Below are 23,388 nucleotides of genomic sequence, written 5' to 3' on the forward strand. Positions count from 1 at the left end.
CAGAGGCAGAGGCAGAGGGGCAGAGGTAGAGACAGAGGGGCAGAGGCAGGGGCAGAGGCAAAGGGGCAGAGAATATGCAGAGAACAATGTAGAGAGGGCATTGATCATCTCCCCACATCATTCCTTGGAGACTGGGGAAGTGGGATGACAACATGCATAGCTGACTTTGTACACCAGACTCTTGCTAACTAGTGGCTTGACAGCTGGAGAAAAAAAACAACTCAGGCTTGGGTTTCTCTCCTTTAAAATACGTGGACTTGAACTACCTGTTAGGTCATCTCATGGTAAACTATTTGGCAACAAGTTAGAGATAGAATAAGTGTTCCATGAGAGATGGCTCCACCCAGCACCCCTGTCTTTTCTTAGTTCTTTGTTTCAGTCTTTCTTGTGGGGCTTGCCACACAGCTGCCTGTTTCTGTAATGCTGCCATCTATTGGCCAAGCTTTAAAACTACAACTTAATGGAACATCAGGATCTCAGAGTACCTTTTTTTTTTTTTTCCCCCAAGTACAAAACCCAGTATTTGGCACTATGTACATTCAGATACCCTCTTTGTCTAAGCTTTGGAGGTCTTGTCAAACACAGTGATACAAAAATATGCAGCCACCACTATTATTTAGTATCTGTGGGTTTCCCATGGCTAGATCTGACTAACCATGTGTCAGAAGTATTTGTGGGAAAAAGTCTATACTGGACATGTTCATACTTCCCCCATAGTCATTATTCACCAGAGAGGGAAAAGAAGAGCGAGAGGGGGCCTATTTTTCATTTTACAGATAGTGAAATGAAGATTAAGAGAGATTATTTTCTTAATGTCACTCAGCTAACAAGCAGTGAAGCCAGGATTTGACCCCAATTTGGTCATCTGGGTCTGCCATCCCCACCCCGATATTTTCCCTAAGGCCCTCCTGCCAAGTGGACAGCTTGAAGAGATCTAGATGTGGCCATGTTGATCCTCTGGCTGTCAGATTTTGCTTGCTCAGAAGGAAGGAGCAAGTTCTTTGCTCTTGGGTTGCTATGTGGAGAGTTAGAGCATTAGCTATGGTCCATGCAGATGGTTGACCAGCCTGCCTCTTCTCCATGAACATCAATAGAGACCCTTAGTCTCAACGTCCAATTTTGGGTGTCATATGTCTTCTGCTGTATCTCTTCTAGACACTCTCAGAAAAGAGGCAGCCTGCAAAGCTGTCCCCTCCCCACTCACGTGGAAAGGTCATGGCTGTACTCTGACAAGCTATTATCATTCTCAACACTTTAACTTAAAGTACTCTGGTGGATGGCTGGGTTCTGCCGCTCTTGGGATTTCTATTTTTAATGTCTCCAACTTCCCTTCCCAACTACTTTTACTGTACCTGTCTTGGGCAGGCTTCATGCTGCACATCTTGGGTTGTTGTTCTGAGGCTGTTGTTGTGTGACCTGAGGCCTTGGCCTGGCGAGGGGTTTACACTTTGGTTTTTCATGTGGTAAATCATATAGAGGTGCTGATTTCCATGCTTCATAGCTATATATTTGTGAGTAAGTATGTCAGACTCAAAGTGAGATAATTAAAGTGACTTTATGTTAGGTATTGTATTGCATACATTTCACAGAGGTGACCACTTCTGGTTCTTATATCCATGTAAGATACTAGACCAGGCTCCATGACAGCGTTGGAATACAACAGTGTTTGAAAGGGGAAAGAGGTAAGAGGTTTGTCTTTGTCTGTGAGGCAGAATAGGTAAACTTTTGCACTGGGCATCAGTAATAGTCTTTGCCAGTAGACTCACATAGCTGTACCCCCCTGCATGCAATTCCAAAGACGTAGGGGACGTTTTCTTGTTGCCAGTAAACAATCTTTTATCACCTGACACGGTTGATGTCATAGAGATCCAGGTGGCCTTGGGGTTGGGCAGTGAGATCAGGTGCTTCCTGAGGCATCTATGTCTATTTTGCAACAAAAGATCTGTCTGCCCTTTAATCATTAGATCAGAGTAGATATTTTATCATCCCAATCTCCTGCAGGGTCGTGTTGAGGTTGAGCTTTTGCAGTTTAGTGAAGCATGACTTCCTCTTACATTTGAAACTCAGTCATCTTGGACTTGAGTTTTGGCCCAGGGGTATAATGTTTGCCTAATATATACAAAATCTTGAATTTGATCCCCAGCAAACACACACACACACACACACACACACACACCAGTTAGTCATCACAAGTCTTTTTTTTTTCCTGTGAGGTTCATCTATACTGAAGTTTATGTGACAGAGGCTGTCTTTTCTGATGGGAAGTGACAGGCTTGCTCACTAGCTCACTAGCTACTGCTAATCAGTGAACAGGCGTCAGCTCACTGGGCTCTGATCCACAGAGGTCAGCATCCCTGTTGTGTGCAGGTCAAATTTCCTTGGGAGATCAAGGCCTTTTCCATTTTGAGAGGCGCTCTCTGAATATGGATCTGAGAACCAGTGCTGTACTTCAAGATGCTTTCCAATGCTGAAAGATGTAGAATGCCCCCTAGTGGTATTGGAGCGCACAGCTTTGGCAATTCTCTTACCACCTCTTTGCAACTGCTGCTCACAGAGCCTGCCATGCCATCCTGTGTTCTGTCATTCCCACCTTTCCCAAACCTAGCCCTTTTCATTTGGGGACCTGGATATAGAGAAGATGTTAAGTCAAGTCTCTATTTGAATGATTAGATTTTGGCAATGTGGCTTCTCTCAAGCATGTTCACCCTGGCTTTGGGCTTCCTGCCATCCCATTCTCGCTGTTGAAAGGAAAGGGGTTAGGAGAGCTGGGGAGTGAGGGAAGGGTCATCCTTAGGACAGCAGTGGGGCCAGGGCCAGTGGTTCTTCAAAGAGTAACTGTGTCTTCATAAAACAGGCGATGAGCTCATTTTCTTGGACCCTCACACAACCCAGACCTTTGTTGACATTGAAGAGAGTGGACTAGTAGACGACCAGACTTTTCATTGCCTGCAGTCTCCACAGCGGATGAGTATCCTGAACTTGGATCCTTCTGTGGCCTTGGTGTGTATTTCAAAGAGCTTTGATGGTAACCTATTTACAATGTGTTCCCTGGCCATTGGTTGTTAGGTAGCATAGCACTGAGTGCACTTTTTCAGCACCCCCAAATGTGACACGGTGATATGGTAAGTAAAGAATGGATCCCAGAGCCAAACTTTCCACAGTAGGCCCCAAGCTCTGCTACTAAACTATGTAGGAAAGGTCGCTTAACCTTTCTGAAAATCAATTTTCACATGTCTAGAAGTAGGGACACACTACTTCCCTTTTTATTTGGTTATGTGAGATGTAACATATATAAGTACTCTGTACCAGACCAGGCACACTGTGCACACTGCCTAAAGGTCTGTAGCATTAGTATCTCTCATCTTATTCCTTATCACCTTCCAAGTTTGCCATATAAATATAAGGTGGGAAAGGACTAGGAAGGGATAAGGGAGTCCTTGAGAGGTCAGCATTTATTTCTTGATGCCCAAATCCAGGATGTCACAGGTGTGCTCTGGAAAGTGTGGTTGCTGTTAGCATACATTGAAAGGGCCCCTCTACATCCTCATTTCCGGTTTCATCCATCAGCATACCAATGGCCAAAGACTGAGCAGTACCCCCTGCTTTGGGACCATTCCTCCTACTGAGGGATGACTGTCAGGGCAGGACACTGCTGCTTCTCACAATTCTAATAATTTTTTTTGAAGAGTCAAAGCCATCTTTTAAAATAATGTTTCTAGCTAAAAGTATTAGGGCTTTTGTTTCCTGCTGTGATTGAAATATATATATATATATATATATATATATATATAATATTGCATTATCTATTACCTTTTATATATTATGTTTTACACACACACACACACACACACACACACATACACACACACACACACACAATTTCCAAGTTAAAATGTCTAGCAGTGTTGATGGGTGAGTGAGAAGGCAAGAAAGAAGCAAGAGACCAGGAGAAAGAGGGAGAATGAGTAAGGAACAGAGGGAAGGGGGAGACTGGAGGAAGGAAGGGAGAGAAAGGGAGAGAAGGGGAGAGGAGGGGAGAGGAGGGGAGAGAAGGGGAGAGAAGGGGAGAGGAGGGGAGAGGAGGGGAGAGAAAGGGAGAGGAGGAGGGGGAGGAGGGAAGAAGAGGGAATTGCAGGGTGTGCACATGTTTTAGGCAGTGACTTAGGGGAGGGAGAAGCCCAGCCAGCCAGTCTTCCTGCGCTGCCAGGAAGATGCATGGCAACATGGTGACCTCCCTCCTAATTCTGGGAAAATAGTTCTAACTTGTAAAGGGGAATTCTAAGGAGTGTTCTTCTTCCCCACCCAAGGGCTTTTTCTGCAAAGAAGAGAAAGACTTTGATAATTGGTGTAGCCTTGTTCAGAAGGTAAGTATGTATAGATGTTTTTTTTAAAAAGCATAAACATGAAAACTACTAAAGATGACTGCATTTTTTAAAGATTACTTTTTCATAACAACATGGAAACAGTCTGATATAATTTAATTGCAAGAGGAGGAAACTAAGATGAAAACGAACCTGTCAGATGTGGAGAACTCAACATAAGTTTAGCGAAAGTGAATAAAGACTTTTAAGTCTTTGCGTATATCAGCTGAAAGACTCAGCAATGGAAGTTAACATTGCAGCTTGCTCAGGCTGAGAGGCACCTGAAACTCACAGCTAATATTAGGCTCTTTCAACCCTCCAACTGCTCACTTCATATTGCTCAGTCAGGATTTCTTCCTTACTGTATGTTTGCAAACATGAGTAAAGAGACAAAAGTGTGTTCTGGGTGTTTTATTGGTTCACTTACAACCCAGTATATTTCATTATGGTTTAGAGGACTTTTCCTTCTATTGACTGGCTTATTTATATAAAATACAGGCATGTGACCACGGAAAGGGATCTGTATTTGCAGAAGTCTGTGATAAGTGATTATTTTCCCTTTTTGGTATATTGTGTAAAAGAGAATTCTTACATGTGTTCACCAATCTCTGTATCCTTTTCCCTCATTGTTAGTCTCTAACACATACAAAATGAATGCCATATATTGATACACATTCACTGAATGAATTAAGGGAGATCATAGGGAGTATTGTTTAAAGCATCAGGTGGGGTACCTGAGAGACGAAGCACTGTCTCTAAAACCAAAGTATTACAAGAGCCCAAGGTGTTATATGCAAATAGAGGAAAGATTTTTCTTTATAATGAACAAAGGGTTAACCCTGACATCCCTAACAGAATCTGTAACCTCGGATAATAGTTTAATGAAATGAAATACAGAGTTTACAATTATTTGATTATTTATTTAAGAGAAGTTATCTCTATGGGGCTGAGGCTAGCCTGGAACTCAGTATGAAGACCAGGCTGGCCACAGGCTTGTGATACTTCTTCAACCCCCAGTGTACTAAGATTATAAATATGAGCCACTGTGTCCAGTTCAAGAGAAATATTCTTATTATTGGTGTCATCATGAGAATTGAATACATGGCCTTGCACATCCTTGGAAAGTTCTCTGTCAGTAAGCTATATCCCCAGCCCACATAAATTATTATTCATTTTTAATGAAAAAAAGCCCACATGTGGTCTTATTGTTGTAGCTCTGTAAATACTATTCACAAATAAGTCATGTAATGTGTTACACATATATTTCCTTTCTTTTTTCTTCTTCCAGCTCTCTCTCTCTCTCTCTCTCTCTCTCTCTCTCTCTCTCTCTCTCTCCTGACACAACACATACACACACACACACACACACACACACACAAGCACAATATCTGTCTGTCTATCTATCTATCTATGTATCTATCTATGGAACCCTTTCTTCTCACAAATTGTCATGTCCCTCCTCTGTCTTCATGTCTTTTTTGTCTGTTGTTTATAGCCCACTATATTTAAATTGGGTTGTCTGAATTGCTTTTAACAATGGCAACTTACCAGTGGCCACCACTGTAGAATATGGCCTCCTATATATACATAGCCAAGCGATTGACTTTTTAGAAATTCATGTTTACCATCATTATTTTTATGTGTCTGTGTGATCATGCCCTATTTATTCAGATAGCTATGGAAGCCAGAAGAGGCCATTGAGTCCTCTGGAGCCTTAGATACAGATTGTGACCTGCCCAGTGTGGGGGCTGGGTACTAAATTTTACAGGAGGTGTTTCCATTTCAGAATGTTGCTGTATCATTTAAATTAAGATACGTTCCTTTTTTTCTTTTTAACGTTTTTCTTTAAGTTTTAAAATTTATTTTATAAATTTTGTAAATAAAAATATTTATTTTATGTATATGAGTGTTCTATTTGTATATACACCTACATGCCAGAAGAGGGCATCAGATCCTATTAGAGATGGTTGTGAGCCACCATGTGATTGTCAGGATCTCTGGAAGAGCAGCCAGTGCTCTTAACCACTCAGCCATCTCTCCAGCCCCTAGGATATGTTTCTTAAATTTGGGCAAAAACTGAAGGCATGCAAATGGATACCAAAATTCTCTTGGGGCATATTTAGTTAATGACATTTTAAGGAACACCTCACCCCTATACTGAGCTGCCCCTGTATACCTGGTAAGCTCCTGGGCCCCATGACTGGATCAGTCCATACTAGGTGGCTCCATTAGCAATCAGCTTTAGTGTCCTTGCCGGGGTCCTCAGATGATTCAAATAGAGGGTGAATGTATTTGCTAGGTGTTCTTTTTCACATTTGTCAACTACCAGGCTATGCTCAGGGGTTAGGTTCACGAATTGTCAACTAAAAAGAAGAGCGGTGACTCTATGGTACTTACATCTATTCCTTGGTCTGCCCAGGAAATTCTAAAGGAGAATTTGAGGATGTTTGAATTGGTTCAGAAGCACCCATCACACTGGCCTCCCTTTGTACCTCCAGCCAAGCCAGAAGTGACAACCACAGGGGCAGGTAAGGAGTTTTAATAAGCTCTTGGCCAGCAGACCCCACATGTTACAAATGTTTGCTTCTATAAAAGTCACTGTGGCTCATCTCATTTATGAAAAGTGAAATTTCCTTTCATCCAGTCTGAGCAAAGAGTGGTGCTTCTACTTATTATAACTTTTAGAGAAGCTGATATTTGTTGGTTACAATTTGCAAAACACATGAAACTCAAGAAGAAGGAAGGCCAAAGTGTGGATACTTCATTCCTTCTTAGAATGGAGAACAAAATACCCACGAAAAGAGTTACAGAGACAAAGTTTGGAGTAGAGATAGAAGGAAGGACCATCCAGAGACTGCCCCACCCAGAGATCCATCCCATAGACAACCACCAAACCCAGACACTATTGCATATGCCAGAAAGATTTTGCTGACAGGACCCTGATATAGCTATCTCTTGTGAGGCTATGCCAGTGCCTGGCAAATACAGAAGTGGATGCTCACAGTCATCTATTGGATGGAGCACAGGGCCCCCAATGGAAGAGCTAGAGAAAGTACCCATGGAGCTGAAGGGGTCTGCAACCCTATAGGAGGAACAACAATATGAACTAACCAGTACCCCCAGAGCTCATGTCTCTAGCTGCATATGTAGCAGAGGATAGCCTAGCCAGCCATCAATGGGAGGAAAGACCCTTGGTCTTGCAAAGATTATATGCCCCAGTATAGGGGAATGCCTGGGCCAGGAAGTGGGAGTGGGTGGGTTGGGGAGCAGGGCAGGGGGAGGGTATGGGGGCTTTCAGAGAGGAAACTAGGAAAGGGGATAGCATTTGAAATGTAAATGAAGGAAATATCTAATTAGAAAAGAAAAGAAAAGAAAAGAAAAGAAAAGAAAAGAAAAGAAAAGAAAATGATTTGAAAATGATTTGTTTCAGCCAGGGCAGTGGTGGCGCATGCCTTTAATCCTAGCACTTGGGAGGCAGAGGCAGGTGGATATCTGAGTTCGAGGCCAGCCTGATCTACAAAGTGAGTTCCAGGACAGCCAAGGCTACACAGAGAAGCCCTGTCTCAAAACAAACAAAAACCAAACCAAAACAAAAAGAATGATAACAAAAAGAACATTAACTTAGTGTAAAAGATTTATCATTGTGAAATAAAGATTACTAAAATTTGTTTTAAAATAACAAACCAGAGGCCTGGGTAACTCAAAAAGCGCCTTGATGTTTGAGTTGGTAGTTGTATACCTGTCATTATTCAAAATGACAAGGCTCAAGGATCCCGAGTTCCGGGCCAGCTTGAGCTACATCCCAAGACCTCATCTCAACAAATAAACCATCAGAAAGACAAAGAGGGCACAGTAGAACATCTTAAACAGACCACTGTGATCAGGCCTATAGAAACAGGCCTGATGGTTTTGAGTATTAAAGAAAACTTGTAATACTTTATAGTAGGCCTAATTGTGTATTTCCTCCAGACAAACCTTGCATTTAGCAAATTGATTCAAACATGCAGAGGGGCAGTGGCTGGGGAGTATCTTGAACAAGAGCATCAATCCAAATGTCAAGCCTTTCTCCTTTCTCTCTTCCAACAGAATTCATAGACTCTACTGAACAACTGGACGACTTTGACCTGGAGGAAGATTTTGAGATTCTGAGTGTATAGGCTAGTGAGAACTCAATGAAGTGGTCTTCTGCCGTCCATCCGGCATCACAAGAACATGAACTTGTTATATAAAACTTTTCTGGTCAGCAAGTGCCTGATATGCCGATAGCATACAAACTCAATAGCAATTATGACTGAGCCAATTGTCCTTTCTTCAGAAGTAAAACAAAAGCAGCAAATCAATGGCACCAAGTTATCCCTGAAAAACAGAGAAAACTATGGAGTCTAGGAGAAGACTCAGAATCCATTGCTCCCCAGCTCGTCTTACACGGTGACAGCAAGTCTTCAGCAACTGAAATGAGGGCATTTGGAAGGCAGACAGCATCTCCCATCTTGCTGCAACTATGGGCAGATTAGAGATGGCTATACTATACTTCTTCACCCTTTCAGGTGGGGATAAATACTAAGAAGAAATCTGTTTTCTTGTTCAAATAATAAAATAAATGAATCAGGGAGAAATACTCTTGTTAAATTATCTGAATATGCAGTTTACATAATTGTAATTTTTATCAAGATATTTTTCAAAATTATGTCAAATATACACTTCTTAATTGTCTTCCTTTTTGGAGAAACCTGTTTGATAGGTCACGATCTCCATCCTTACTGATACTTTCATTAGATGTCACCGTATCCTTAAATCAAGCCATGATCACTTGAAGCAGAGGTCAACAAATGTTTTCTGTAAAGATGATATTTTAGTCTTTGTAGGCCGGGTGGCCTTTGTTGTAACTATTCTCCTCTGTAAAAGTAGCCCAGACAATATGCATCCAACCGAGCATGGCTGTACTCTAATAAAACTTGATGTACAGAAGCAAGTGGAGGGCTGGACTGGCGTTACCAATCGCTCACTTAAAGCATTGATTTTTGTTTGAAGGATTAAATAAATTGTTTGAATTATACTGTTTTGATTGAGAACTATATGTAGAAAGAACTATTCATGTGGTGACATTCAATCTGTCCATTAAATACAAGTTTTAGGACTAAGAACTTCCTAAGTTTGGAAGCACATACTCATGAGGTTATCTGTGCTGAATACGTGACAGGGAGGATTCTCAACTCTCCACAGTATCTCCCTATCTTCCTTTTGTTTCCTCTTTAAGTGTGTGTTTCACACAGGTCTTCATTTCATCTTCATTCTTTATAGAGGTCCACAGGAGGCCAGTATCTGGAGTCTTGGAATCGCAATAAGCAACTCACTTCTTTCCTTAAGTTCCATCTTTTTCTTTTTGTTTTCCTTTCTTCATTTCCTTTTTTGGCTAGTATGCTAAATATTCCATAGGTTCAAAATTCAAAAGATAAAAAATAGTATTCAACATAATACCATTCTCTCCCATGGTTTCTTTCCCTGAAAACTCTGGGATTATTCTTGTTTATCCTTTCACAGGGCAGTTTTATGCATATGTAAACATATTCACATATTTACTTATCACACATGAAAGATACACACATGTGCCTACATATAGTTTAGATTTCATTTTAAATATTTATTTGTGTACACATGCATATACTCACACAGGCATGCATGATATCTTGGAGCAGAAGTGGAGGCTCTCTTTGGGCATCAGGGGTCTTCCTTTATCATTCTCTGTATAATCTTTTGAGAGAGGATCTCTCCATGACCCTGGGGCTCTTTTTTTTTTTTTTTGGTTAGAGTGGAAGACACCCAGCCATCCTCCTGTCTCCACTTCCCTTGAAGCTGGGGTTAAGACATACACAGAACTAGTTGCTTTTTCATGTGAGTGTTGGGACCCAAACTCCAGTGCTCCTGATTGTGTAGCAAGCACTCTTAACTGCTGAGCCATCTCCCTAGCCAGAATTCATTTTACTGACTTTAATGTCCCCCTACTTTTAACTTCTTGGTAAATGATCCTGAGGCCACTGAAGAATGCAAACTCCTTTCTTGAACTCTAGCATGTAAAAGAGAGAAAAGTTGTGTGCTGACTATGAAACACGTGTGTTTGTTGACCAAGAGAAGATTCTTTCTGCCCTTTGACTAAATCATTTTCTAATTTCCCCCATCTCAATGTTTTGTCACAAAGTGTAGTGAGAATGGATATTAGGAAAGTCTTTCAAAGAGTCTCGAAAAGCCGAATGTTCGCATTTCATTAATTGTATTTGCTATGTACAAAGCTAACACCATTTGTTTCTTATCTAGTAGGTGATGATAACAGCTGAGAATGTACTGGTTAAGTTTTGCCTGCATTGGCACAGTTTACATAGTACTCAAGGAAGCAAATCATCTGAAAGGGAGCGTTTCGTGTCAGTGTAAGTGATTGTGTTCTACACAACTGGTAATCAGAATGAACTGCTTCAAACAGAAGGTAAGATACTTCATGGCCAGCTCAGACTGTGCCTCGGGTCTGCTAACATTGGTGTGTGCTAGATTTTTATGAAATTAAAAAAAAAACAACCTGTCAAATAGTTTAAAAGACTACCTGTGGGAGGGTGCTTGGATGGCCATTTTATCAGAACATCTTTAAGAGCCTCAGAATGCAAGGAGCCAACACACTGCAGCTTCAGTTTGTCACCCTGCACACATCTGGGTGGCATTTGGAATAACTAGGGACTTCTGAGGAATGGACATGAGATTTACCTTTTGGTTCCTGGACTCAGAAGCAAAACTGCTACCTCTATATGTATTTCTCCTTCTGCCCTAGGCCAAGAAGAAAGAGAACTGATTCTCATGTTTTTGTATGACAAGCTTGATCACACTTATTGCATTCTTTGTTCCACTTTGGACTGGGCAAGCTGTCTTCTCTCTCTGGATGTGGACCAGGGGACAGTGATTTGTCTAGGACCAAATACTGGCCTTTCAGCCTTTCCTACTCAAAATGGGGCATGGGCCTAACAAAACTCTGAAAGGAATCTCAGCTCAGTTCTGGTTCTAGGCTGGTTTCTCATTCCAATACTACTGCCTGTCTAAATATAATAGGCTGCCTTCAGTAGGGAGGGCTAGCCCTAGGCAGACTTGAATTAGCTATCATATTCAGCCAGAAATGTATTTTTAGGGTGGAAATCCTGAGTTTTAGTTTGACTCAAATGATGTGTGGTGACATCTTGTCATAAAGACATAACTTAGCTGTTATAAAGAGCTTCCTGCTTAAGGCAGAGCTCTAGCCATCTTCGCAAATGGCAGCTTAGCACACCTTCCTGAGGTAGCCATGAGTACTCACACACATATCTAAATGGAACATTAGCACCAGATGGATGGAAACAGGAGAGCAGATCCTAGCACAGTGGGCTCATCTGTTGGGTCTGAGGGGTGGGATGACCATTGTCCAGTAGTCCAGTCCAAATGAGGCACTGATGTACAACTTGACAGGCACATGGGCTCAGGCCTTCCTTGCTCAGACTGTTCAGACTTGTGGAGGTGAGTGTTGTGAGGTGAGCTGGATGACAGGCAGTATCCTACAGGGTTTTCATGCACACCTGGCAGCGGCTCACCCTGGTGTGAAGGTGCCCAGTTTTCAGCGTCTCAGACACGGGCTCTTCCCGAAACTGTCCTCTCTCCTCCACCGTTGTCAGCCAGAAACTGTACTTGTTGGCAAAGTAGTGGCACGTACCACGGGCGCCGCTGCACTCGATGAAAGGAGTAGCCCGGAAGTCCTCAAGACAGGAGCCAGGGGAGACTAGGGACTGGCCTCCACCTTCAGCCCCAGCAGCAGTGTGCTGAAACAGAAGGGAGGGGGCCTGTGTGAGCTCTGCCAGAAGTCAACACAGAGATGCTCCATGGCCTGTTTCTACAGGACTGCATATGTGCACCATTCTAGAACTCTGGACCCCACTGGGGTCCAGATCACTCAGTTTCTAGCCTGCCTGATGAACCTGGGCATCGGAGGCAAGTACTGCCATCCTCCCTAAACAGCGCCTTTGTGACCTGCGTGGTCAGTGATCACATTCCAACCAATGTTTCCCTCGGACTTCACAACTGTGTGAGGTCTACCTTCATCTCCCTGTTTTCACAGGTGCCCGTGTGTGTGTGTATGTGTGTGTGTGTGTGTGTGTGTGTGTGTGTGTGTAGTGTCTTTTCCTAGGGGTCCATCTTCTTGGTCCTCAGACATATACACCTGAACAACGTTGGATTTAGGTTTGTGGAATGAACAACGCTTTAAGCCCACTGCTGGGCACTGTCTTATAAGAAGGAAAAGAGTATAATAGTCCCCAATGCTCTTTCTTGCAACAGCATGTCCCCTATAGTTCTCATCCTTAAAACTGCCTCTACTAGACCTATTTCTATTTCTATTTCTATTTTCAACCTGTGCCGTACCCTCTAGAGTGACACACAGTATTTGCTACCCGACAAAGGAAGGCTGGGGTGTATTTGACTAAAATGTCTCAGGGCTCACTTCAGAGGGCTTCCTTGGAGTTCAGTTTCTAGGCCACAGTTGTTTTGGCAGCCTCTAGTCACTAGACCTTCAGACCCCTCGTCCATACCCCAGGCATCTCCCTTCTGATTAGCTGGAAGCACAGGAGGCCAAGAAGAGGCTTTATGCACATCTGCATCAGCAAGTGGTTAGCAGGCTGTCAGTTCACTTTAACTTTCAGAGAGTGAAACTGCTGATGGCTCTGGCTTAGGAAAACATGTCAGTTTTGGGTGGGAGCAATTACACCAGAGTCTTTGGCGATTCTGTGAGGAGCTCTGCCCAACCAGGGGACTTCAGAGAGCTTTACACTGTAGTTTTCCTGGGAGTTGCCCTTAGTCTTACTCCTGATTTCATTTGGAAAAAAAAAACAACTCCCCAGATAGTTACAGAACCATCTCCTCCTCGGCATTACTGATCTTCTCTTTCCTAGCTAGACACACAGCACAAAAATTGGAGAAGCAACGAAGGGATCACAAGGCCATACAAACGCAGCATGCCTCCGTGCCAGTCTTTAAGAGGAGATAGCAAAACGAGATAGTAGAAGCTAGACAGATCAGGGAGGGCAGACTGCAAGGTGGTAAATGTTCTTCTCAGCCTGATCAGTACAATTACTTGCTGGCCTCTCTTGAGGACAGTATTTCTCTCAGTGTGTGTTCAGATTACAGTTCTAGTCTTCCCTTGGTAGTGAGAAAACAGAAGGACACATAGAGTAGGGCCTTGGCTTGTGACACATACAGGTTCGCAGTCCAGAACACCAGGTTCAAATGGCTATCTAACTGCCCCTCTCACCCCGCAAACCACTAAATTGTAATTCACATCTTCATCTCTCTTACTGTTAAACTAGTTTCTATCCTTTGTCCCCTTGAGCCTGGGGTCAAAGGGAGGGTCACCCCTACCCTCTATCTCTGTTTCTCCAATGAGGGACAGAATAGTTCAAGGCCTCACCATGAGGAAGGAGTATCCGATCCAGAGGCTGTGCCAGCCTAGAGGGCACTGTGGGACGGTGATGTCCTGACTGTGTACAGCAATGGCTTGTGAGGGCGCCTCACATACAGAGCAGCGGCTGATATACTGGGGAATCTGGGTCTGGCCCACAGGCATCATGGGAATGGGGGCAGTAGTGGAGAGCCAGTAGGATTTATCATTGCGTCTGGCATAGTGGCACACTTCATTGATGTTGCAGTAGATGAAGGGCATGGTGCTGAATCGGGGCAGGCAGGAGCCAGCAAATCCTGGGAAGAGAAGATGGGCAAGAATCAGGTAAGTGCTGGCTAAAGGGCAGAGGCACAAGGCCTGGAGTAGCCGAAGATGTGAATTTCCATCTAAATGGTTGCTTGCAGCAGTACAGCTCTCTCCTCACAGTCCTATGGCCTTGGTAAGTGCTGGAGTCTGAGGATCAAATTGTATCATAAAGTTACCAGGGGAGTTGAATAATGATGAGAATCTTTTGATAAAGTGAATAATCACTCCCTAATTAATCTGCTTTGTAAAGCCGACATTTAGTAGACGGAATTCACTAGCACACCTGCTGCTAATGCAATTAATCCTTGGGTAGTCATCACGGCCCTGCCAGTCTGTTACTATTGTTATCACTAATCACTAATACTTAATGGAGGCTTCGATATATTTTACATTGGGTGATTCATGAATTCCTTACAACTTTCTATGTGACAGATAGTAGAAATAGCTTAGTCTCATTGAGGGAGGATGAAAGCTTGGAGAGGTTGAATAATTTACCCAGGGCCTGTGGCTTTGAAGCAGTAGGACAGCATTTGAATCAAAATCCTTTTGACCCCAGAGCTGTGGCCTATTTCACAACCATGGGTCAAAAGGGCTGTGAGAAGAAAAGTGGTCCGTTCTCAATCCTTGTAGGGACAGGGAACAAGGACTAGCTGTACTTACCCAGATCCTGGTTATGGGCTTTCTCCTGCCCCTCCACGAAGAGCAAGCTGTAACCCACCCAGAGCCGGCTCATCCCGATGGGGCATAGTGGCACCTGTTCTGACTGACTGTGTTTTACTAGTGTGTAGCCCACTCTCATACTGTGCCCAGGCATCCCAGGCTGCCCAATGGGGCCCTGATTTCCCGGAGCTCCTGAGAAGGAAAGAACATAAAAGTAAGCATGATGCAGATGATAATAACACTAGCCACTCATTGATCCTATCATTTGTTAGGCGCATCATATACATGTGTTCAAACACTTGATCCTGATATCTCCTGTTCTACAGTTGAGGAAAATGAGGTTCTGAGCTGCCACAGCTAGAAGCTAATGGAGTTACAACTCCAAGTCATGTGTGCCCAGCTAAATATTTCCCATTTTAAGAGTACACCATCCATTTCCCTTCTTCAGCCTCCTGGACTTCGGTTCTAAGAGTAAATGGAGTGGCATCCTTCTCATTCCCAGCCTTGGTGTCTCTTACAGGACATAACTAACTGCTGAATCGGAAGCATTGTAAGTAATGTTAGCATTAGAAGGGCAAAGTTGCATCTGCCTCTCTTGTCCCTGGTGGATATGACCATTGTACTTCAACATTTTACTACTGAGCTTTAGAAGGATTCTATACCAAGGACAAGTAGTTTGTTGCATTCTTTCATCCATGTCAGGACAGGACAGAAAGCCATGAGAAGCAAAGACAAGAAAATCAAGAGTTGGAAGCCAACTTGACTTACATAGTGAGTTTGAGGGTAAACTGGGTTTGCAGCAAGATACTGGGATAGATAGATAGATAGATAGATAGATAGATAGATAGATAGATAGATAGATAGATGGAGGAGAACCCAGACAAGGATGTGGAGAAGTCTGTTGCCTTCCTGAATAATGCAGGAATCCCCATCATGGGCTGGAGCCTGAGCAATGTAAAGAGAACAATGTGATAGTTTGAATAAGAAAGACTGTGATAGGCTCATATAGCCAATTGCTTAATGTGATGGTTTGTATGTGCTCGGCTCAGGGTCTGGTACTATTAGGTGTGGCCCTGTTGGGTATGAGCTTTAAGACCATCATCCTAGATGCTTGGAAACCAGTATTATGCTAGCAGCCTTCAGATGAAGATGTAGAACTCTCAGCTCCTCCTGCACCATGCCTGCCTAGATGCCTCCATGCTCTTGCCTAGACAATATTGGACTGAACCTCTGAACCTGTAAGCCAGTCCCAATTAAATGTTGTCCTTACAAGAGTTGCCTTGTTCTGTTGCTGTCTGTTCACAGCAGGAGAACCCTAACTAAGACACTTAGTCACCAAGAATGTCACTATTTGAGAAGGATTAGGAAGTATGGCCTTGTTGGAGGAAAGTGTGTCACTGGTGATAGGCTTGGGGGTTTCAGAAGCCCACACCCAAATTAGGCTGGCTCTCTCTCTCTCTCTCTCTCTCTCTCTCTCTCTCTCTCTCTCTCTCTGTGTGTGTGTGTGTGTGTGTGTGTGTGTGTCTGTCTGTCTGTCTGTCTGTCTGTATATCTGTCTTCCTATGGATCAGGACGTATCTCTCTCAGCTACTGCTCCAGTGCCTACCTGTCTACTGCCATGTTCCATTCAGGATGATAATGGACTAAACCTCTGTAACTGCAAGAAAGCTCCCAATTAAATTATTTCTTTTCATCAGAGTTGCCTTTGTCATGTGTCTCTTCACAGGACTAGAACAGTGAGAAAGACATAAGATAGTACCAGAAGTGGGGTCTTGTCCTGATGTTACTCCCTTTATTTCATTTAGCAGCAGGATTAAAAAAATTATCTTCTTGAGCACTAGAATTGGCTCCAATGAAACATTTCCTGGTGCTCCTTTTCTCCTCAAACTGTACACTTTGTATTTTTCCTTGCTTCCCCTGCTCCTTTTCATTGCGGATCTGTATAAGAGCTATCAAACCCACACTGCACGGTCAACACTAGGCTATCTTGAAATTTCCTCTGCCAACCTCATTAATCCAAAACTCTTCAGTTTAGTTTCAGGCAGATTTTTGTGGGAAGGGCAAAAAGCAGCCACAGTCTTTGCCAAATATCTCAAGAATGGTATTTAGACTACTTACTAATATTCTTTCCCCCTGGAACTTCTTCAGCCAGGCCCCCAAAGTTCAAATTGCCCTCAATACTATCTTCCATGTTTCTGTTATTATGGCTCATTATACCTTACTTAATGTATCCGATCACTTTTCTAGTCAAAAGTCCCAAAATTTTCTATATTCCTTCAACAAAGGCATGATTATGCCTGTCACATCAATACTCCAATCCTGGTATGCTTTCTTTCATAAGAGTTGCCTTGGTCATGGTGTCTCTTCATGGTAATAGAGCATTAAGAGAGACAAGAACTCAGCCTGTGAGCTACCTCATAGCGGCAAATTGACCACATGTTTACCAAATTTTGTTAACCTAACCTTCAAATCCTGGAGGTCCTTGTAGTCCAGGGAGACCAGGATCACCAAGGATTCCAGATGGGCCTGGCAGCCCACTGGGGCCATCCTTACCAGGGATGCCAGGTAGGCCTTTGGAACCTGTAAGAGAGAAAATGCACAAGGTAGGGGAGCACTCAATATGGAAGGCTCATGTGAAGTCACAGGGAGCGTATCAATTTACTCCTATTGGTGCAAAGCTAAGACTTGGAAGCCATATTTCCTGTCCCCAGCCTTTTGCTTTCTCCACTACCTTGTGTTCTCCTTTGTTACTCATGTCTCCTCTAGCTCCAAACAAAGCTGTCTAGGGGACAGACTGACATGTTCTGTGAAGACAAGTATAACCACTGCCCCACTGGCTTTCTAGCTTTTCCCTTCCCTGGCAAAGAGTTTGGGAGCTTTGGGAAGTGGCTTGGGAAATGTTTGATGAAGGCACTTCCTCAGATCTGTGCCAAGCCAGGAGCTTCACCCAAGGCCTTTCAGCTTCCCAGTGAGTCCCCTTTTCTCTGGTGCCATTCTTACCTTGCAGACCCACAGAGCCTTGAGACCCAGGGTCTCCTATGAGGCCTGGGATGCCATCAATGCCTGGCAGACCCAAAGGTCCTGGAGGAACCTGCATAGCTTCGGCAATTTGTGTGTGTCCTGGAGCTCCCTGTGGGCCGGAAAAGCCTGCATGCACGTAATGAAACAGCACCAGTCAGGCTGGAGAAGTGGAGGAACAGAGGCAGCCTTCTCACTGCCTGGCAGTCACCAACTATTTTCTTTCATTTTGTGCTCACAATCCCCACTTGAGGCCTCCAGTATAGAATACACAACCCTTGATAGAACCTCCTTTCCCCATCTCCTTCTTAGTGGCTTGGTGGGTCCCTGTAGGAAAGGCAGGGAGCAAGTTGTCATACTTATTGTGGCTCCCCATAGCCCAGTATAGCATTCACTAGGTGGAAAGCAGGAAATCCCTGCTGCAACTCTAGTAAGCTGAGCTTTGGTTCGGGCTGAAGCAGTTACTTACTTACACACTGGTCAGAATGCACTACCAAAGATACTGTAGCGATGTATTCAACTCTAGAGGTGTAGTTGGCATCCCAGCCTAAGAGACCCACCCAAGTCAGCCACTTTACAAATAGAATAGCTTGTTTACTAATTCAAGATTCTGGGAGATGAAAAACAGGAGCAGTGATAGACCTTTATAGAGAGTAAGGCTTAGTGATGAAGATGAACAAAGCACACTTTGGCAAATACCATTAACCCCGTTCTTCAAATCTTAAGAAGGACTGGGGAGGAAATAAGTGATGTAGTGACAATGGGAGGGAGCAGGGGGTGGTTTCAGTAGAGGGGTCTGCTTCAGAGCTACCAGTGGCTTCATATAACCAATGACAGTTACACTGAAACTATTCAAACATCGGAAGTATCAGGGGGAGCTAGACATTTAAAGATTGAAGGGCAAGCAAGCATCAGAAAACACATACAGTATTGACAGGAAGGTAAACTAGTGCAGGCATCATGGAAATCAATATCAGGACCCCTTAGAAAACCCTAAAACTAGAATTTCCATATGATCCAGCTGTACCACTACCAGTAATATCCTCGCAGGACTCCAAGTCAACATACCACAGAGATGCCTACACATTTATGCTTATCCCTGTAGTATTCACAATAGCCAAGGGTTGGAAACAACCTAAGCGTCCATTAATAGATGAATGGACAAAGAAAATAGGACACATATACATGAAGGAACTTTCTTCAGTCAGGATGAAAAGTGAAGCATGCCATGTACAAACAAACAGATACAGTTGGAGAACATCATGTTATGTGAGGGTACATGCATTCATGACCTAAAAACAGAGGAGGGACTAATTAGGGGAAAGGGAACTAGTAGGAAGGGGAGGAGGGCAGAAAGGGTAATTGGGACAATATTTGAGATGCCAATGGACAGTAAAAGGGACATGAGCTGGCATGAGATAAAGAGGGAGGTGTCACACATGATTTTGTGGGCCATGGTTCCTTTCTATGCCACGAATAGAATGGTTTGCTTTTTACCGGCGACTCTATGTAACAAATAATTGTCGTTGGGGGAGGAAGGGTGCTACATGAGAACTGTTGATGGCTTAGACCTCAAGGGAACAGCAGAACTGATAGAAAGTGAGCAGATACAAGGCGTGCTAGGAGACGGAGCCCTCGGGGTGAGGCTGATAGACTGAATAGTTGACATTTGGCTGGAGGATAGAGAGAATTTTGCTCCTTTTCTGAACTTGAAAATGAGCTTAGTGGTGTAGGTGCAATGCAGAAGTAATACAGAGGGAGGTCAGGTACCCATGGTAGCAAAGATGTAGGGACCTTCAGTTCTATCAATAGATTGGCATGGCGGTATCTCCAAAGGAGGGAAACTATCTCCTAGGCGTGGCAGCATGATGCCCTGTTTGGTTTTGTGGTATGGTAGACAACATGACTTCTGAAAGAACCTCAACTTCATGCTGTATCCCATTCCTCTTCCCTCCGTGCACGGCTCAGGCTTGGCCCAGAAACTGCCCCTGCACTCACCTCTTGGCCCCGCCTTCCCCTTCATCCCAGGAAATCCTGGGTCTCCTGGTGGCCCGATTTTGCCAGGAGTTCCCATGAGGCCAGGTTCCCCTCTCATGCCTGGTAAGAGCCAAAGAAAAACATGTGAAGTGTTGACATGATGGTGACAGAGGAAGATCAGTCAGGAAAAGCACCATTGTGAGCCTCTTCAGGGCGACTGAACTATGCAGTGGTGACTGATGGGTCTTGAAGCTGGTGGAACAGACTTACCTTTTAGCCCTAGCTCTCCAGAGAGGCCAGAGAAACCTGGCAGTCCTTGGTTTCCCTTGAACCCTTGAAGGCCTGGAATTCCAGGGAAGCCAGAGTCTCCAGGATCACCTTGATCTGAGGATGGCCCAGGGGGACCTGGAGGACCTGGAAGGCCTGGGCGGCCTAGGGATAAGATGGGAGAAGTAAGGAAGTGCAAAGAGATAGGAAGCTGCTGAAGGCCTGGGGAGTTAAGTAGCCAAAGCCCACTCCTAGTACAGGTCCCTGAAGCGCACATGCCCAGACTTTCCAAAACACTTCAGCAAAAATACAGCCAGTTCCAGTCTCTCAAATCTTGATGGGAGGGAATAAATTGAGGCCAAGCAGATCCATGCATTTCCAGCAACAGGGAAAGGGCTGCATTATATACAGCATGTCTGCCCACATCAAAGTAAGGTGTCCAGTTGTGTTTACGGTTTCTTATTTTTACCTCGTTCTCCATCTAGGCCTGGCCATCCAGGGTCACCAGGCTGTCCTGCTATGACTGATGGCAAGGAGATGCCTGGGGCTCCAGGGGTACCAGCAGGACCTTGAAGACCTGGGAAACCTGCAAAGAATAAATAAAATGGGGCTCGGTGGGCTTCCCACGTCCGGGAAATGGCCAAGTGCATTCAGAAAAAGGAAGCCATGAAATAGCTGCAAGACCAGAAGTCACCAGTAGAGGGCTGTCTTCCATTCATCCTAACTTCCCAGCAAGCTGACAACAGTAAATCAGGCTCAGCTTCTTCCTTTCCAGCTGGAGCTTCATTTTATTGGGACTGAGCTGTGGAAATTTCTAGCTCCCCAATTTCACCAGTAATGGAAATATTTTAGACTGTTTTTCCTCCAGATCAGAAAGAAAGCTTGGCTGAGCAGCTGGAATTTAAGTTTTCAAAGTGTTGTTAGTAAACACACTGGTTCATCAAACTTTCCTAACTGCCAGTTCTGTCTGATGCTGCCCAAAAGTTATGTATGACTGAGGCCAGATCATCTAGAATGGAGGCAGCAAGACGATTATGAATGCTCATGTGTGTCCTAAGAGTCCCTGCTCTCTTCTGGCACATCTAGGCGAACAACAACAGCAGCGACGACAACAACAACATCCAGTCTTTTGTAGGTGACTTAGTGGAATTACTGCTTAGCTGCCTGTTGATCATATCTCATTGTACTAGATACCTGTCACCCTTTGACCAAAGTATATAGTTATGTTCCTTGCTCAGGCTTCCATATTACTTTACATGTTTTATATTTGTGGAAGCAATTCTACTATATGTTAAAAACAAAAACTTACATCAAATGATGAGATATTTATTTAATGTATGCTAAAAACATATATGATAAGCTTGAAGGGGAAACATCAAAACACAACATCTATACACAAGTGAAAGTTTCTGCTGTATGCTAAGTATGGAAAAAATGTGTTAACTGGCATATTCTGATGGATAGTCAAATAAGAAAGTTCAGTGGGATCTGCCTGATAAAAATCCATTGGTTGAGATTCCTTTTTGTGTGTGAGAGGAAAAATCCAAAAATATTGTTACCCAATTTTCCTTCTTATATCAATCTTTTCAAAACTGGTACATCCTTATAAATGTGTCAAAAAATGGTAGATTAGCCAAAGCAGGTGTTTAAAAATATCTCATTGATACTTTGAATCACAAGGAAAACTAGAGATGAAAATGTTGATTTTGAGAAAACACTCTTGTTAACTTTAGGGAAAAAACAAGCACAAAAAACTACATGTGCTGTCCGCTGTGTCGTTACAAGTCTCTAAAGTAGTTTTCTTATTCATTGAAGTAAGGAACTGAAAGAAAGTTATGTTTTGCATGCTTTTTCCCTGGAAAGAGAGGTTTATATATGTATATGTGCATATAGAAAACGTGTGTATTTAATCAGCTGGAATTATGCAAAATCAATGTAGTGGCTATTCCTTGACTATATCTGGAATGAACTACAATCCAGAATTGGAAGGCTCACCAGTGACCCTAATCTGGAGGCTGGGAGATAGAAGTTTCTGACCTGGATCTTGGTATGGAGAGCTTGAGGCATAGTGGCTATGGATTCCAGAAGATGAAGACAGGGAGATCTCTGAGCTCAAGGTCATCTGGGATTAAAGGTGTGGTGGCACACACCTTTAATCTGGGCTACACTTTCTGCTGGAGACCATATAAGAACATTGGAAGAAGGGAGTCTCTCTCTCCTTCACCTGCTTGCTGTGCGGAACTGAGCAACTGCTAGATCCTTGGACTTCCATTCACAGCTACTACTGAATCATTGTTGGGAATTGAACTACAGACTGTAAGTCATCAATAAATTCCTTTAGTCTATAGAGATTACCCATAAGTTCTGTGACTCTAGAGAACCCTAACTAATACAACCAACAAGCAAAGTACCATATAACCCCATATAATGGAGTTTCTCACAGAATCAGAGTCTCCCATGTCAATTTTTAAAAGCATGCATGCACTTTATCTGATTCTTGACTTTATAAATAAAGATACCGAACTAAAATAGTGCCAAAATCTCATGTCTTTAACAACTTATCACTATTGTGTGTGTTTGTGTGTGTGTGTGTGTGTGTGTGTGTGTGTGTGTGTGTGTGTGTACCACAGTGCATGAGTGGAGTCAAGAGGGTCGCTCTGTGGAGTTGAGTCTCTTCATCAACCTTTACTTTGGTTCCAGAGGTGGAACTCAGGTTATCAGTCTTATAATTTAGGTATCTTTATCTACTGAAGCCATCTTATGAGTCCTTGCTTGTATGTTTTTTTTTATTAAAACTAAAATGTTCTAAATGAGGTGCTGCAAATGCCAAATAACAATTTTGCTAGCTCATTCCAATGCCAAAACCCAAGAAACTTTAAATACATAAATGTAGGCTCTAAAGATTTAATGCAAGTATGAAAACAATATAATTGCAAATCATTTAGCGAAAGGAACAGAGCGTTCTCAGGCTCAGTCTGTTTTACTTCCACTACCAAATCACAGACCATTTCCTCTGGTGGGCACAATACATGCTGTATTCTTTTTTAAACAAATTGCTTCAGTAAAGAATAATTTAGGTATGATGAACACATCTGTACTTCATTGTCCCACTAAAGAAAAACGAAGATGGCATTATCTTGGTAATTATGTGTGTAGTCTCCATAGATTCCACCCCTCCTCTCAGAGAACCATTTCCAAATTCTGTGTTCACTTATTTCCTTCTTGTCATAATTTCTTCATGAATATTGGCATCCCTAGACAGTATGTTGGTTGTTTTGCTTATTTTGAACATCTAATGCGAGAACCACACCAAGAGTATTCCCCTGTGACTTGCTGCCCCTC

The 23,388-nt window shown here is 43.2% G+C and overlaps 2 protein-coding genes across 4 annotated transcripts in view; one reads left to right on the forward strand and one right to left on the reverse strand.

The window, feature by feature from the left end:
- Atg4a (autophagy related 4A cysteine peptidase) overlaps nt 1-9,417 on the forward strand; it is a 54,395-nt gene extending 44,978 nt beyond the window's left edge. For all 3 annotated transcript variants that reach the window (XM_021187797.1, XM_029534169.1, XM_029534170.1), the window contains 4 exons: nt 2,855-3,000; nt 4,308-4,364; nt 6,781-6,889; nt 8,448-9,417. In XM_021187797.1, the coding sequence (XP_021043456.1) occupies nt 2,855-3,000; nt 4,308-4,364; nt 6,781-6,889; nt 8,448-8,518 (383 nt within the window). In that variant the 3' untranslated portion in view covers nt 8,519-9,417. The remainder of the gene's footprint in view (nt 1-2,854; nt 3,001-4,307; nt 4,365-6,780; nt 6,890-8,447) is intronic.
- A 1,195-nt stretch (nt 9,418-10,612) lies between these two features.
- Col4a6 (collagen type IV alpha 6 chain) overlaps nt 10,613-23,388 on the reverse strand; it is a 311,346-nt gene continuing 298,570 nt past the window's right edge. The window contains exons 38-45 of the mRNA XM_021187464.1: nt 20,516-20,632; nt 20,050-20,211; nt 19,801-19,899; nt 17,785-17,931; nt 17,248-17,364; nt 14,785-14,976; nt 13,828-14,114; nt 10,613-12,187 (exon numbers count right to left, since the gene is read on the reverse strand). Coding sequence (XP_021043123.1) covers nt 11,927-12,187; nt 13,828-14,114; nt 14,785-14,976; nt 17,248-17,364; nt 17,785-17,931; nt 19,801-19,899; nt 20,050-20,211; nt 20,516-20,632 — 1,382 coding nt within the window. The 3' untranslated portion in view covers nt 10,613-11,926. The remainder of the gene's footprint in view (nt 12,188-13,827; nt 14,115-14,784; nt 14,977-17,247; nt 17,365-17,784; nt 17,932-19,800; nt 19,900-20,049; nt 20,212-20,515; nt 20,633-23,388) is intronic.

The sequence above is a fragment of the Mus pahari genome, chromosome X, assembly GCF_900095145.1.
Source record: "Mus pahari chromosome X, PAHARI_EIJ_v1.1, whole genome shotgun sequence".
NCBI lineage: Eukaryota > Metazoa > Chordata > Mammalia > Rodentia > Muridae > Mus > Mus pahari.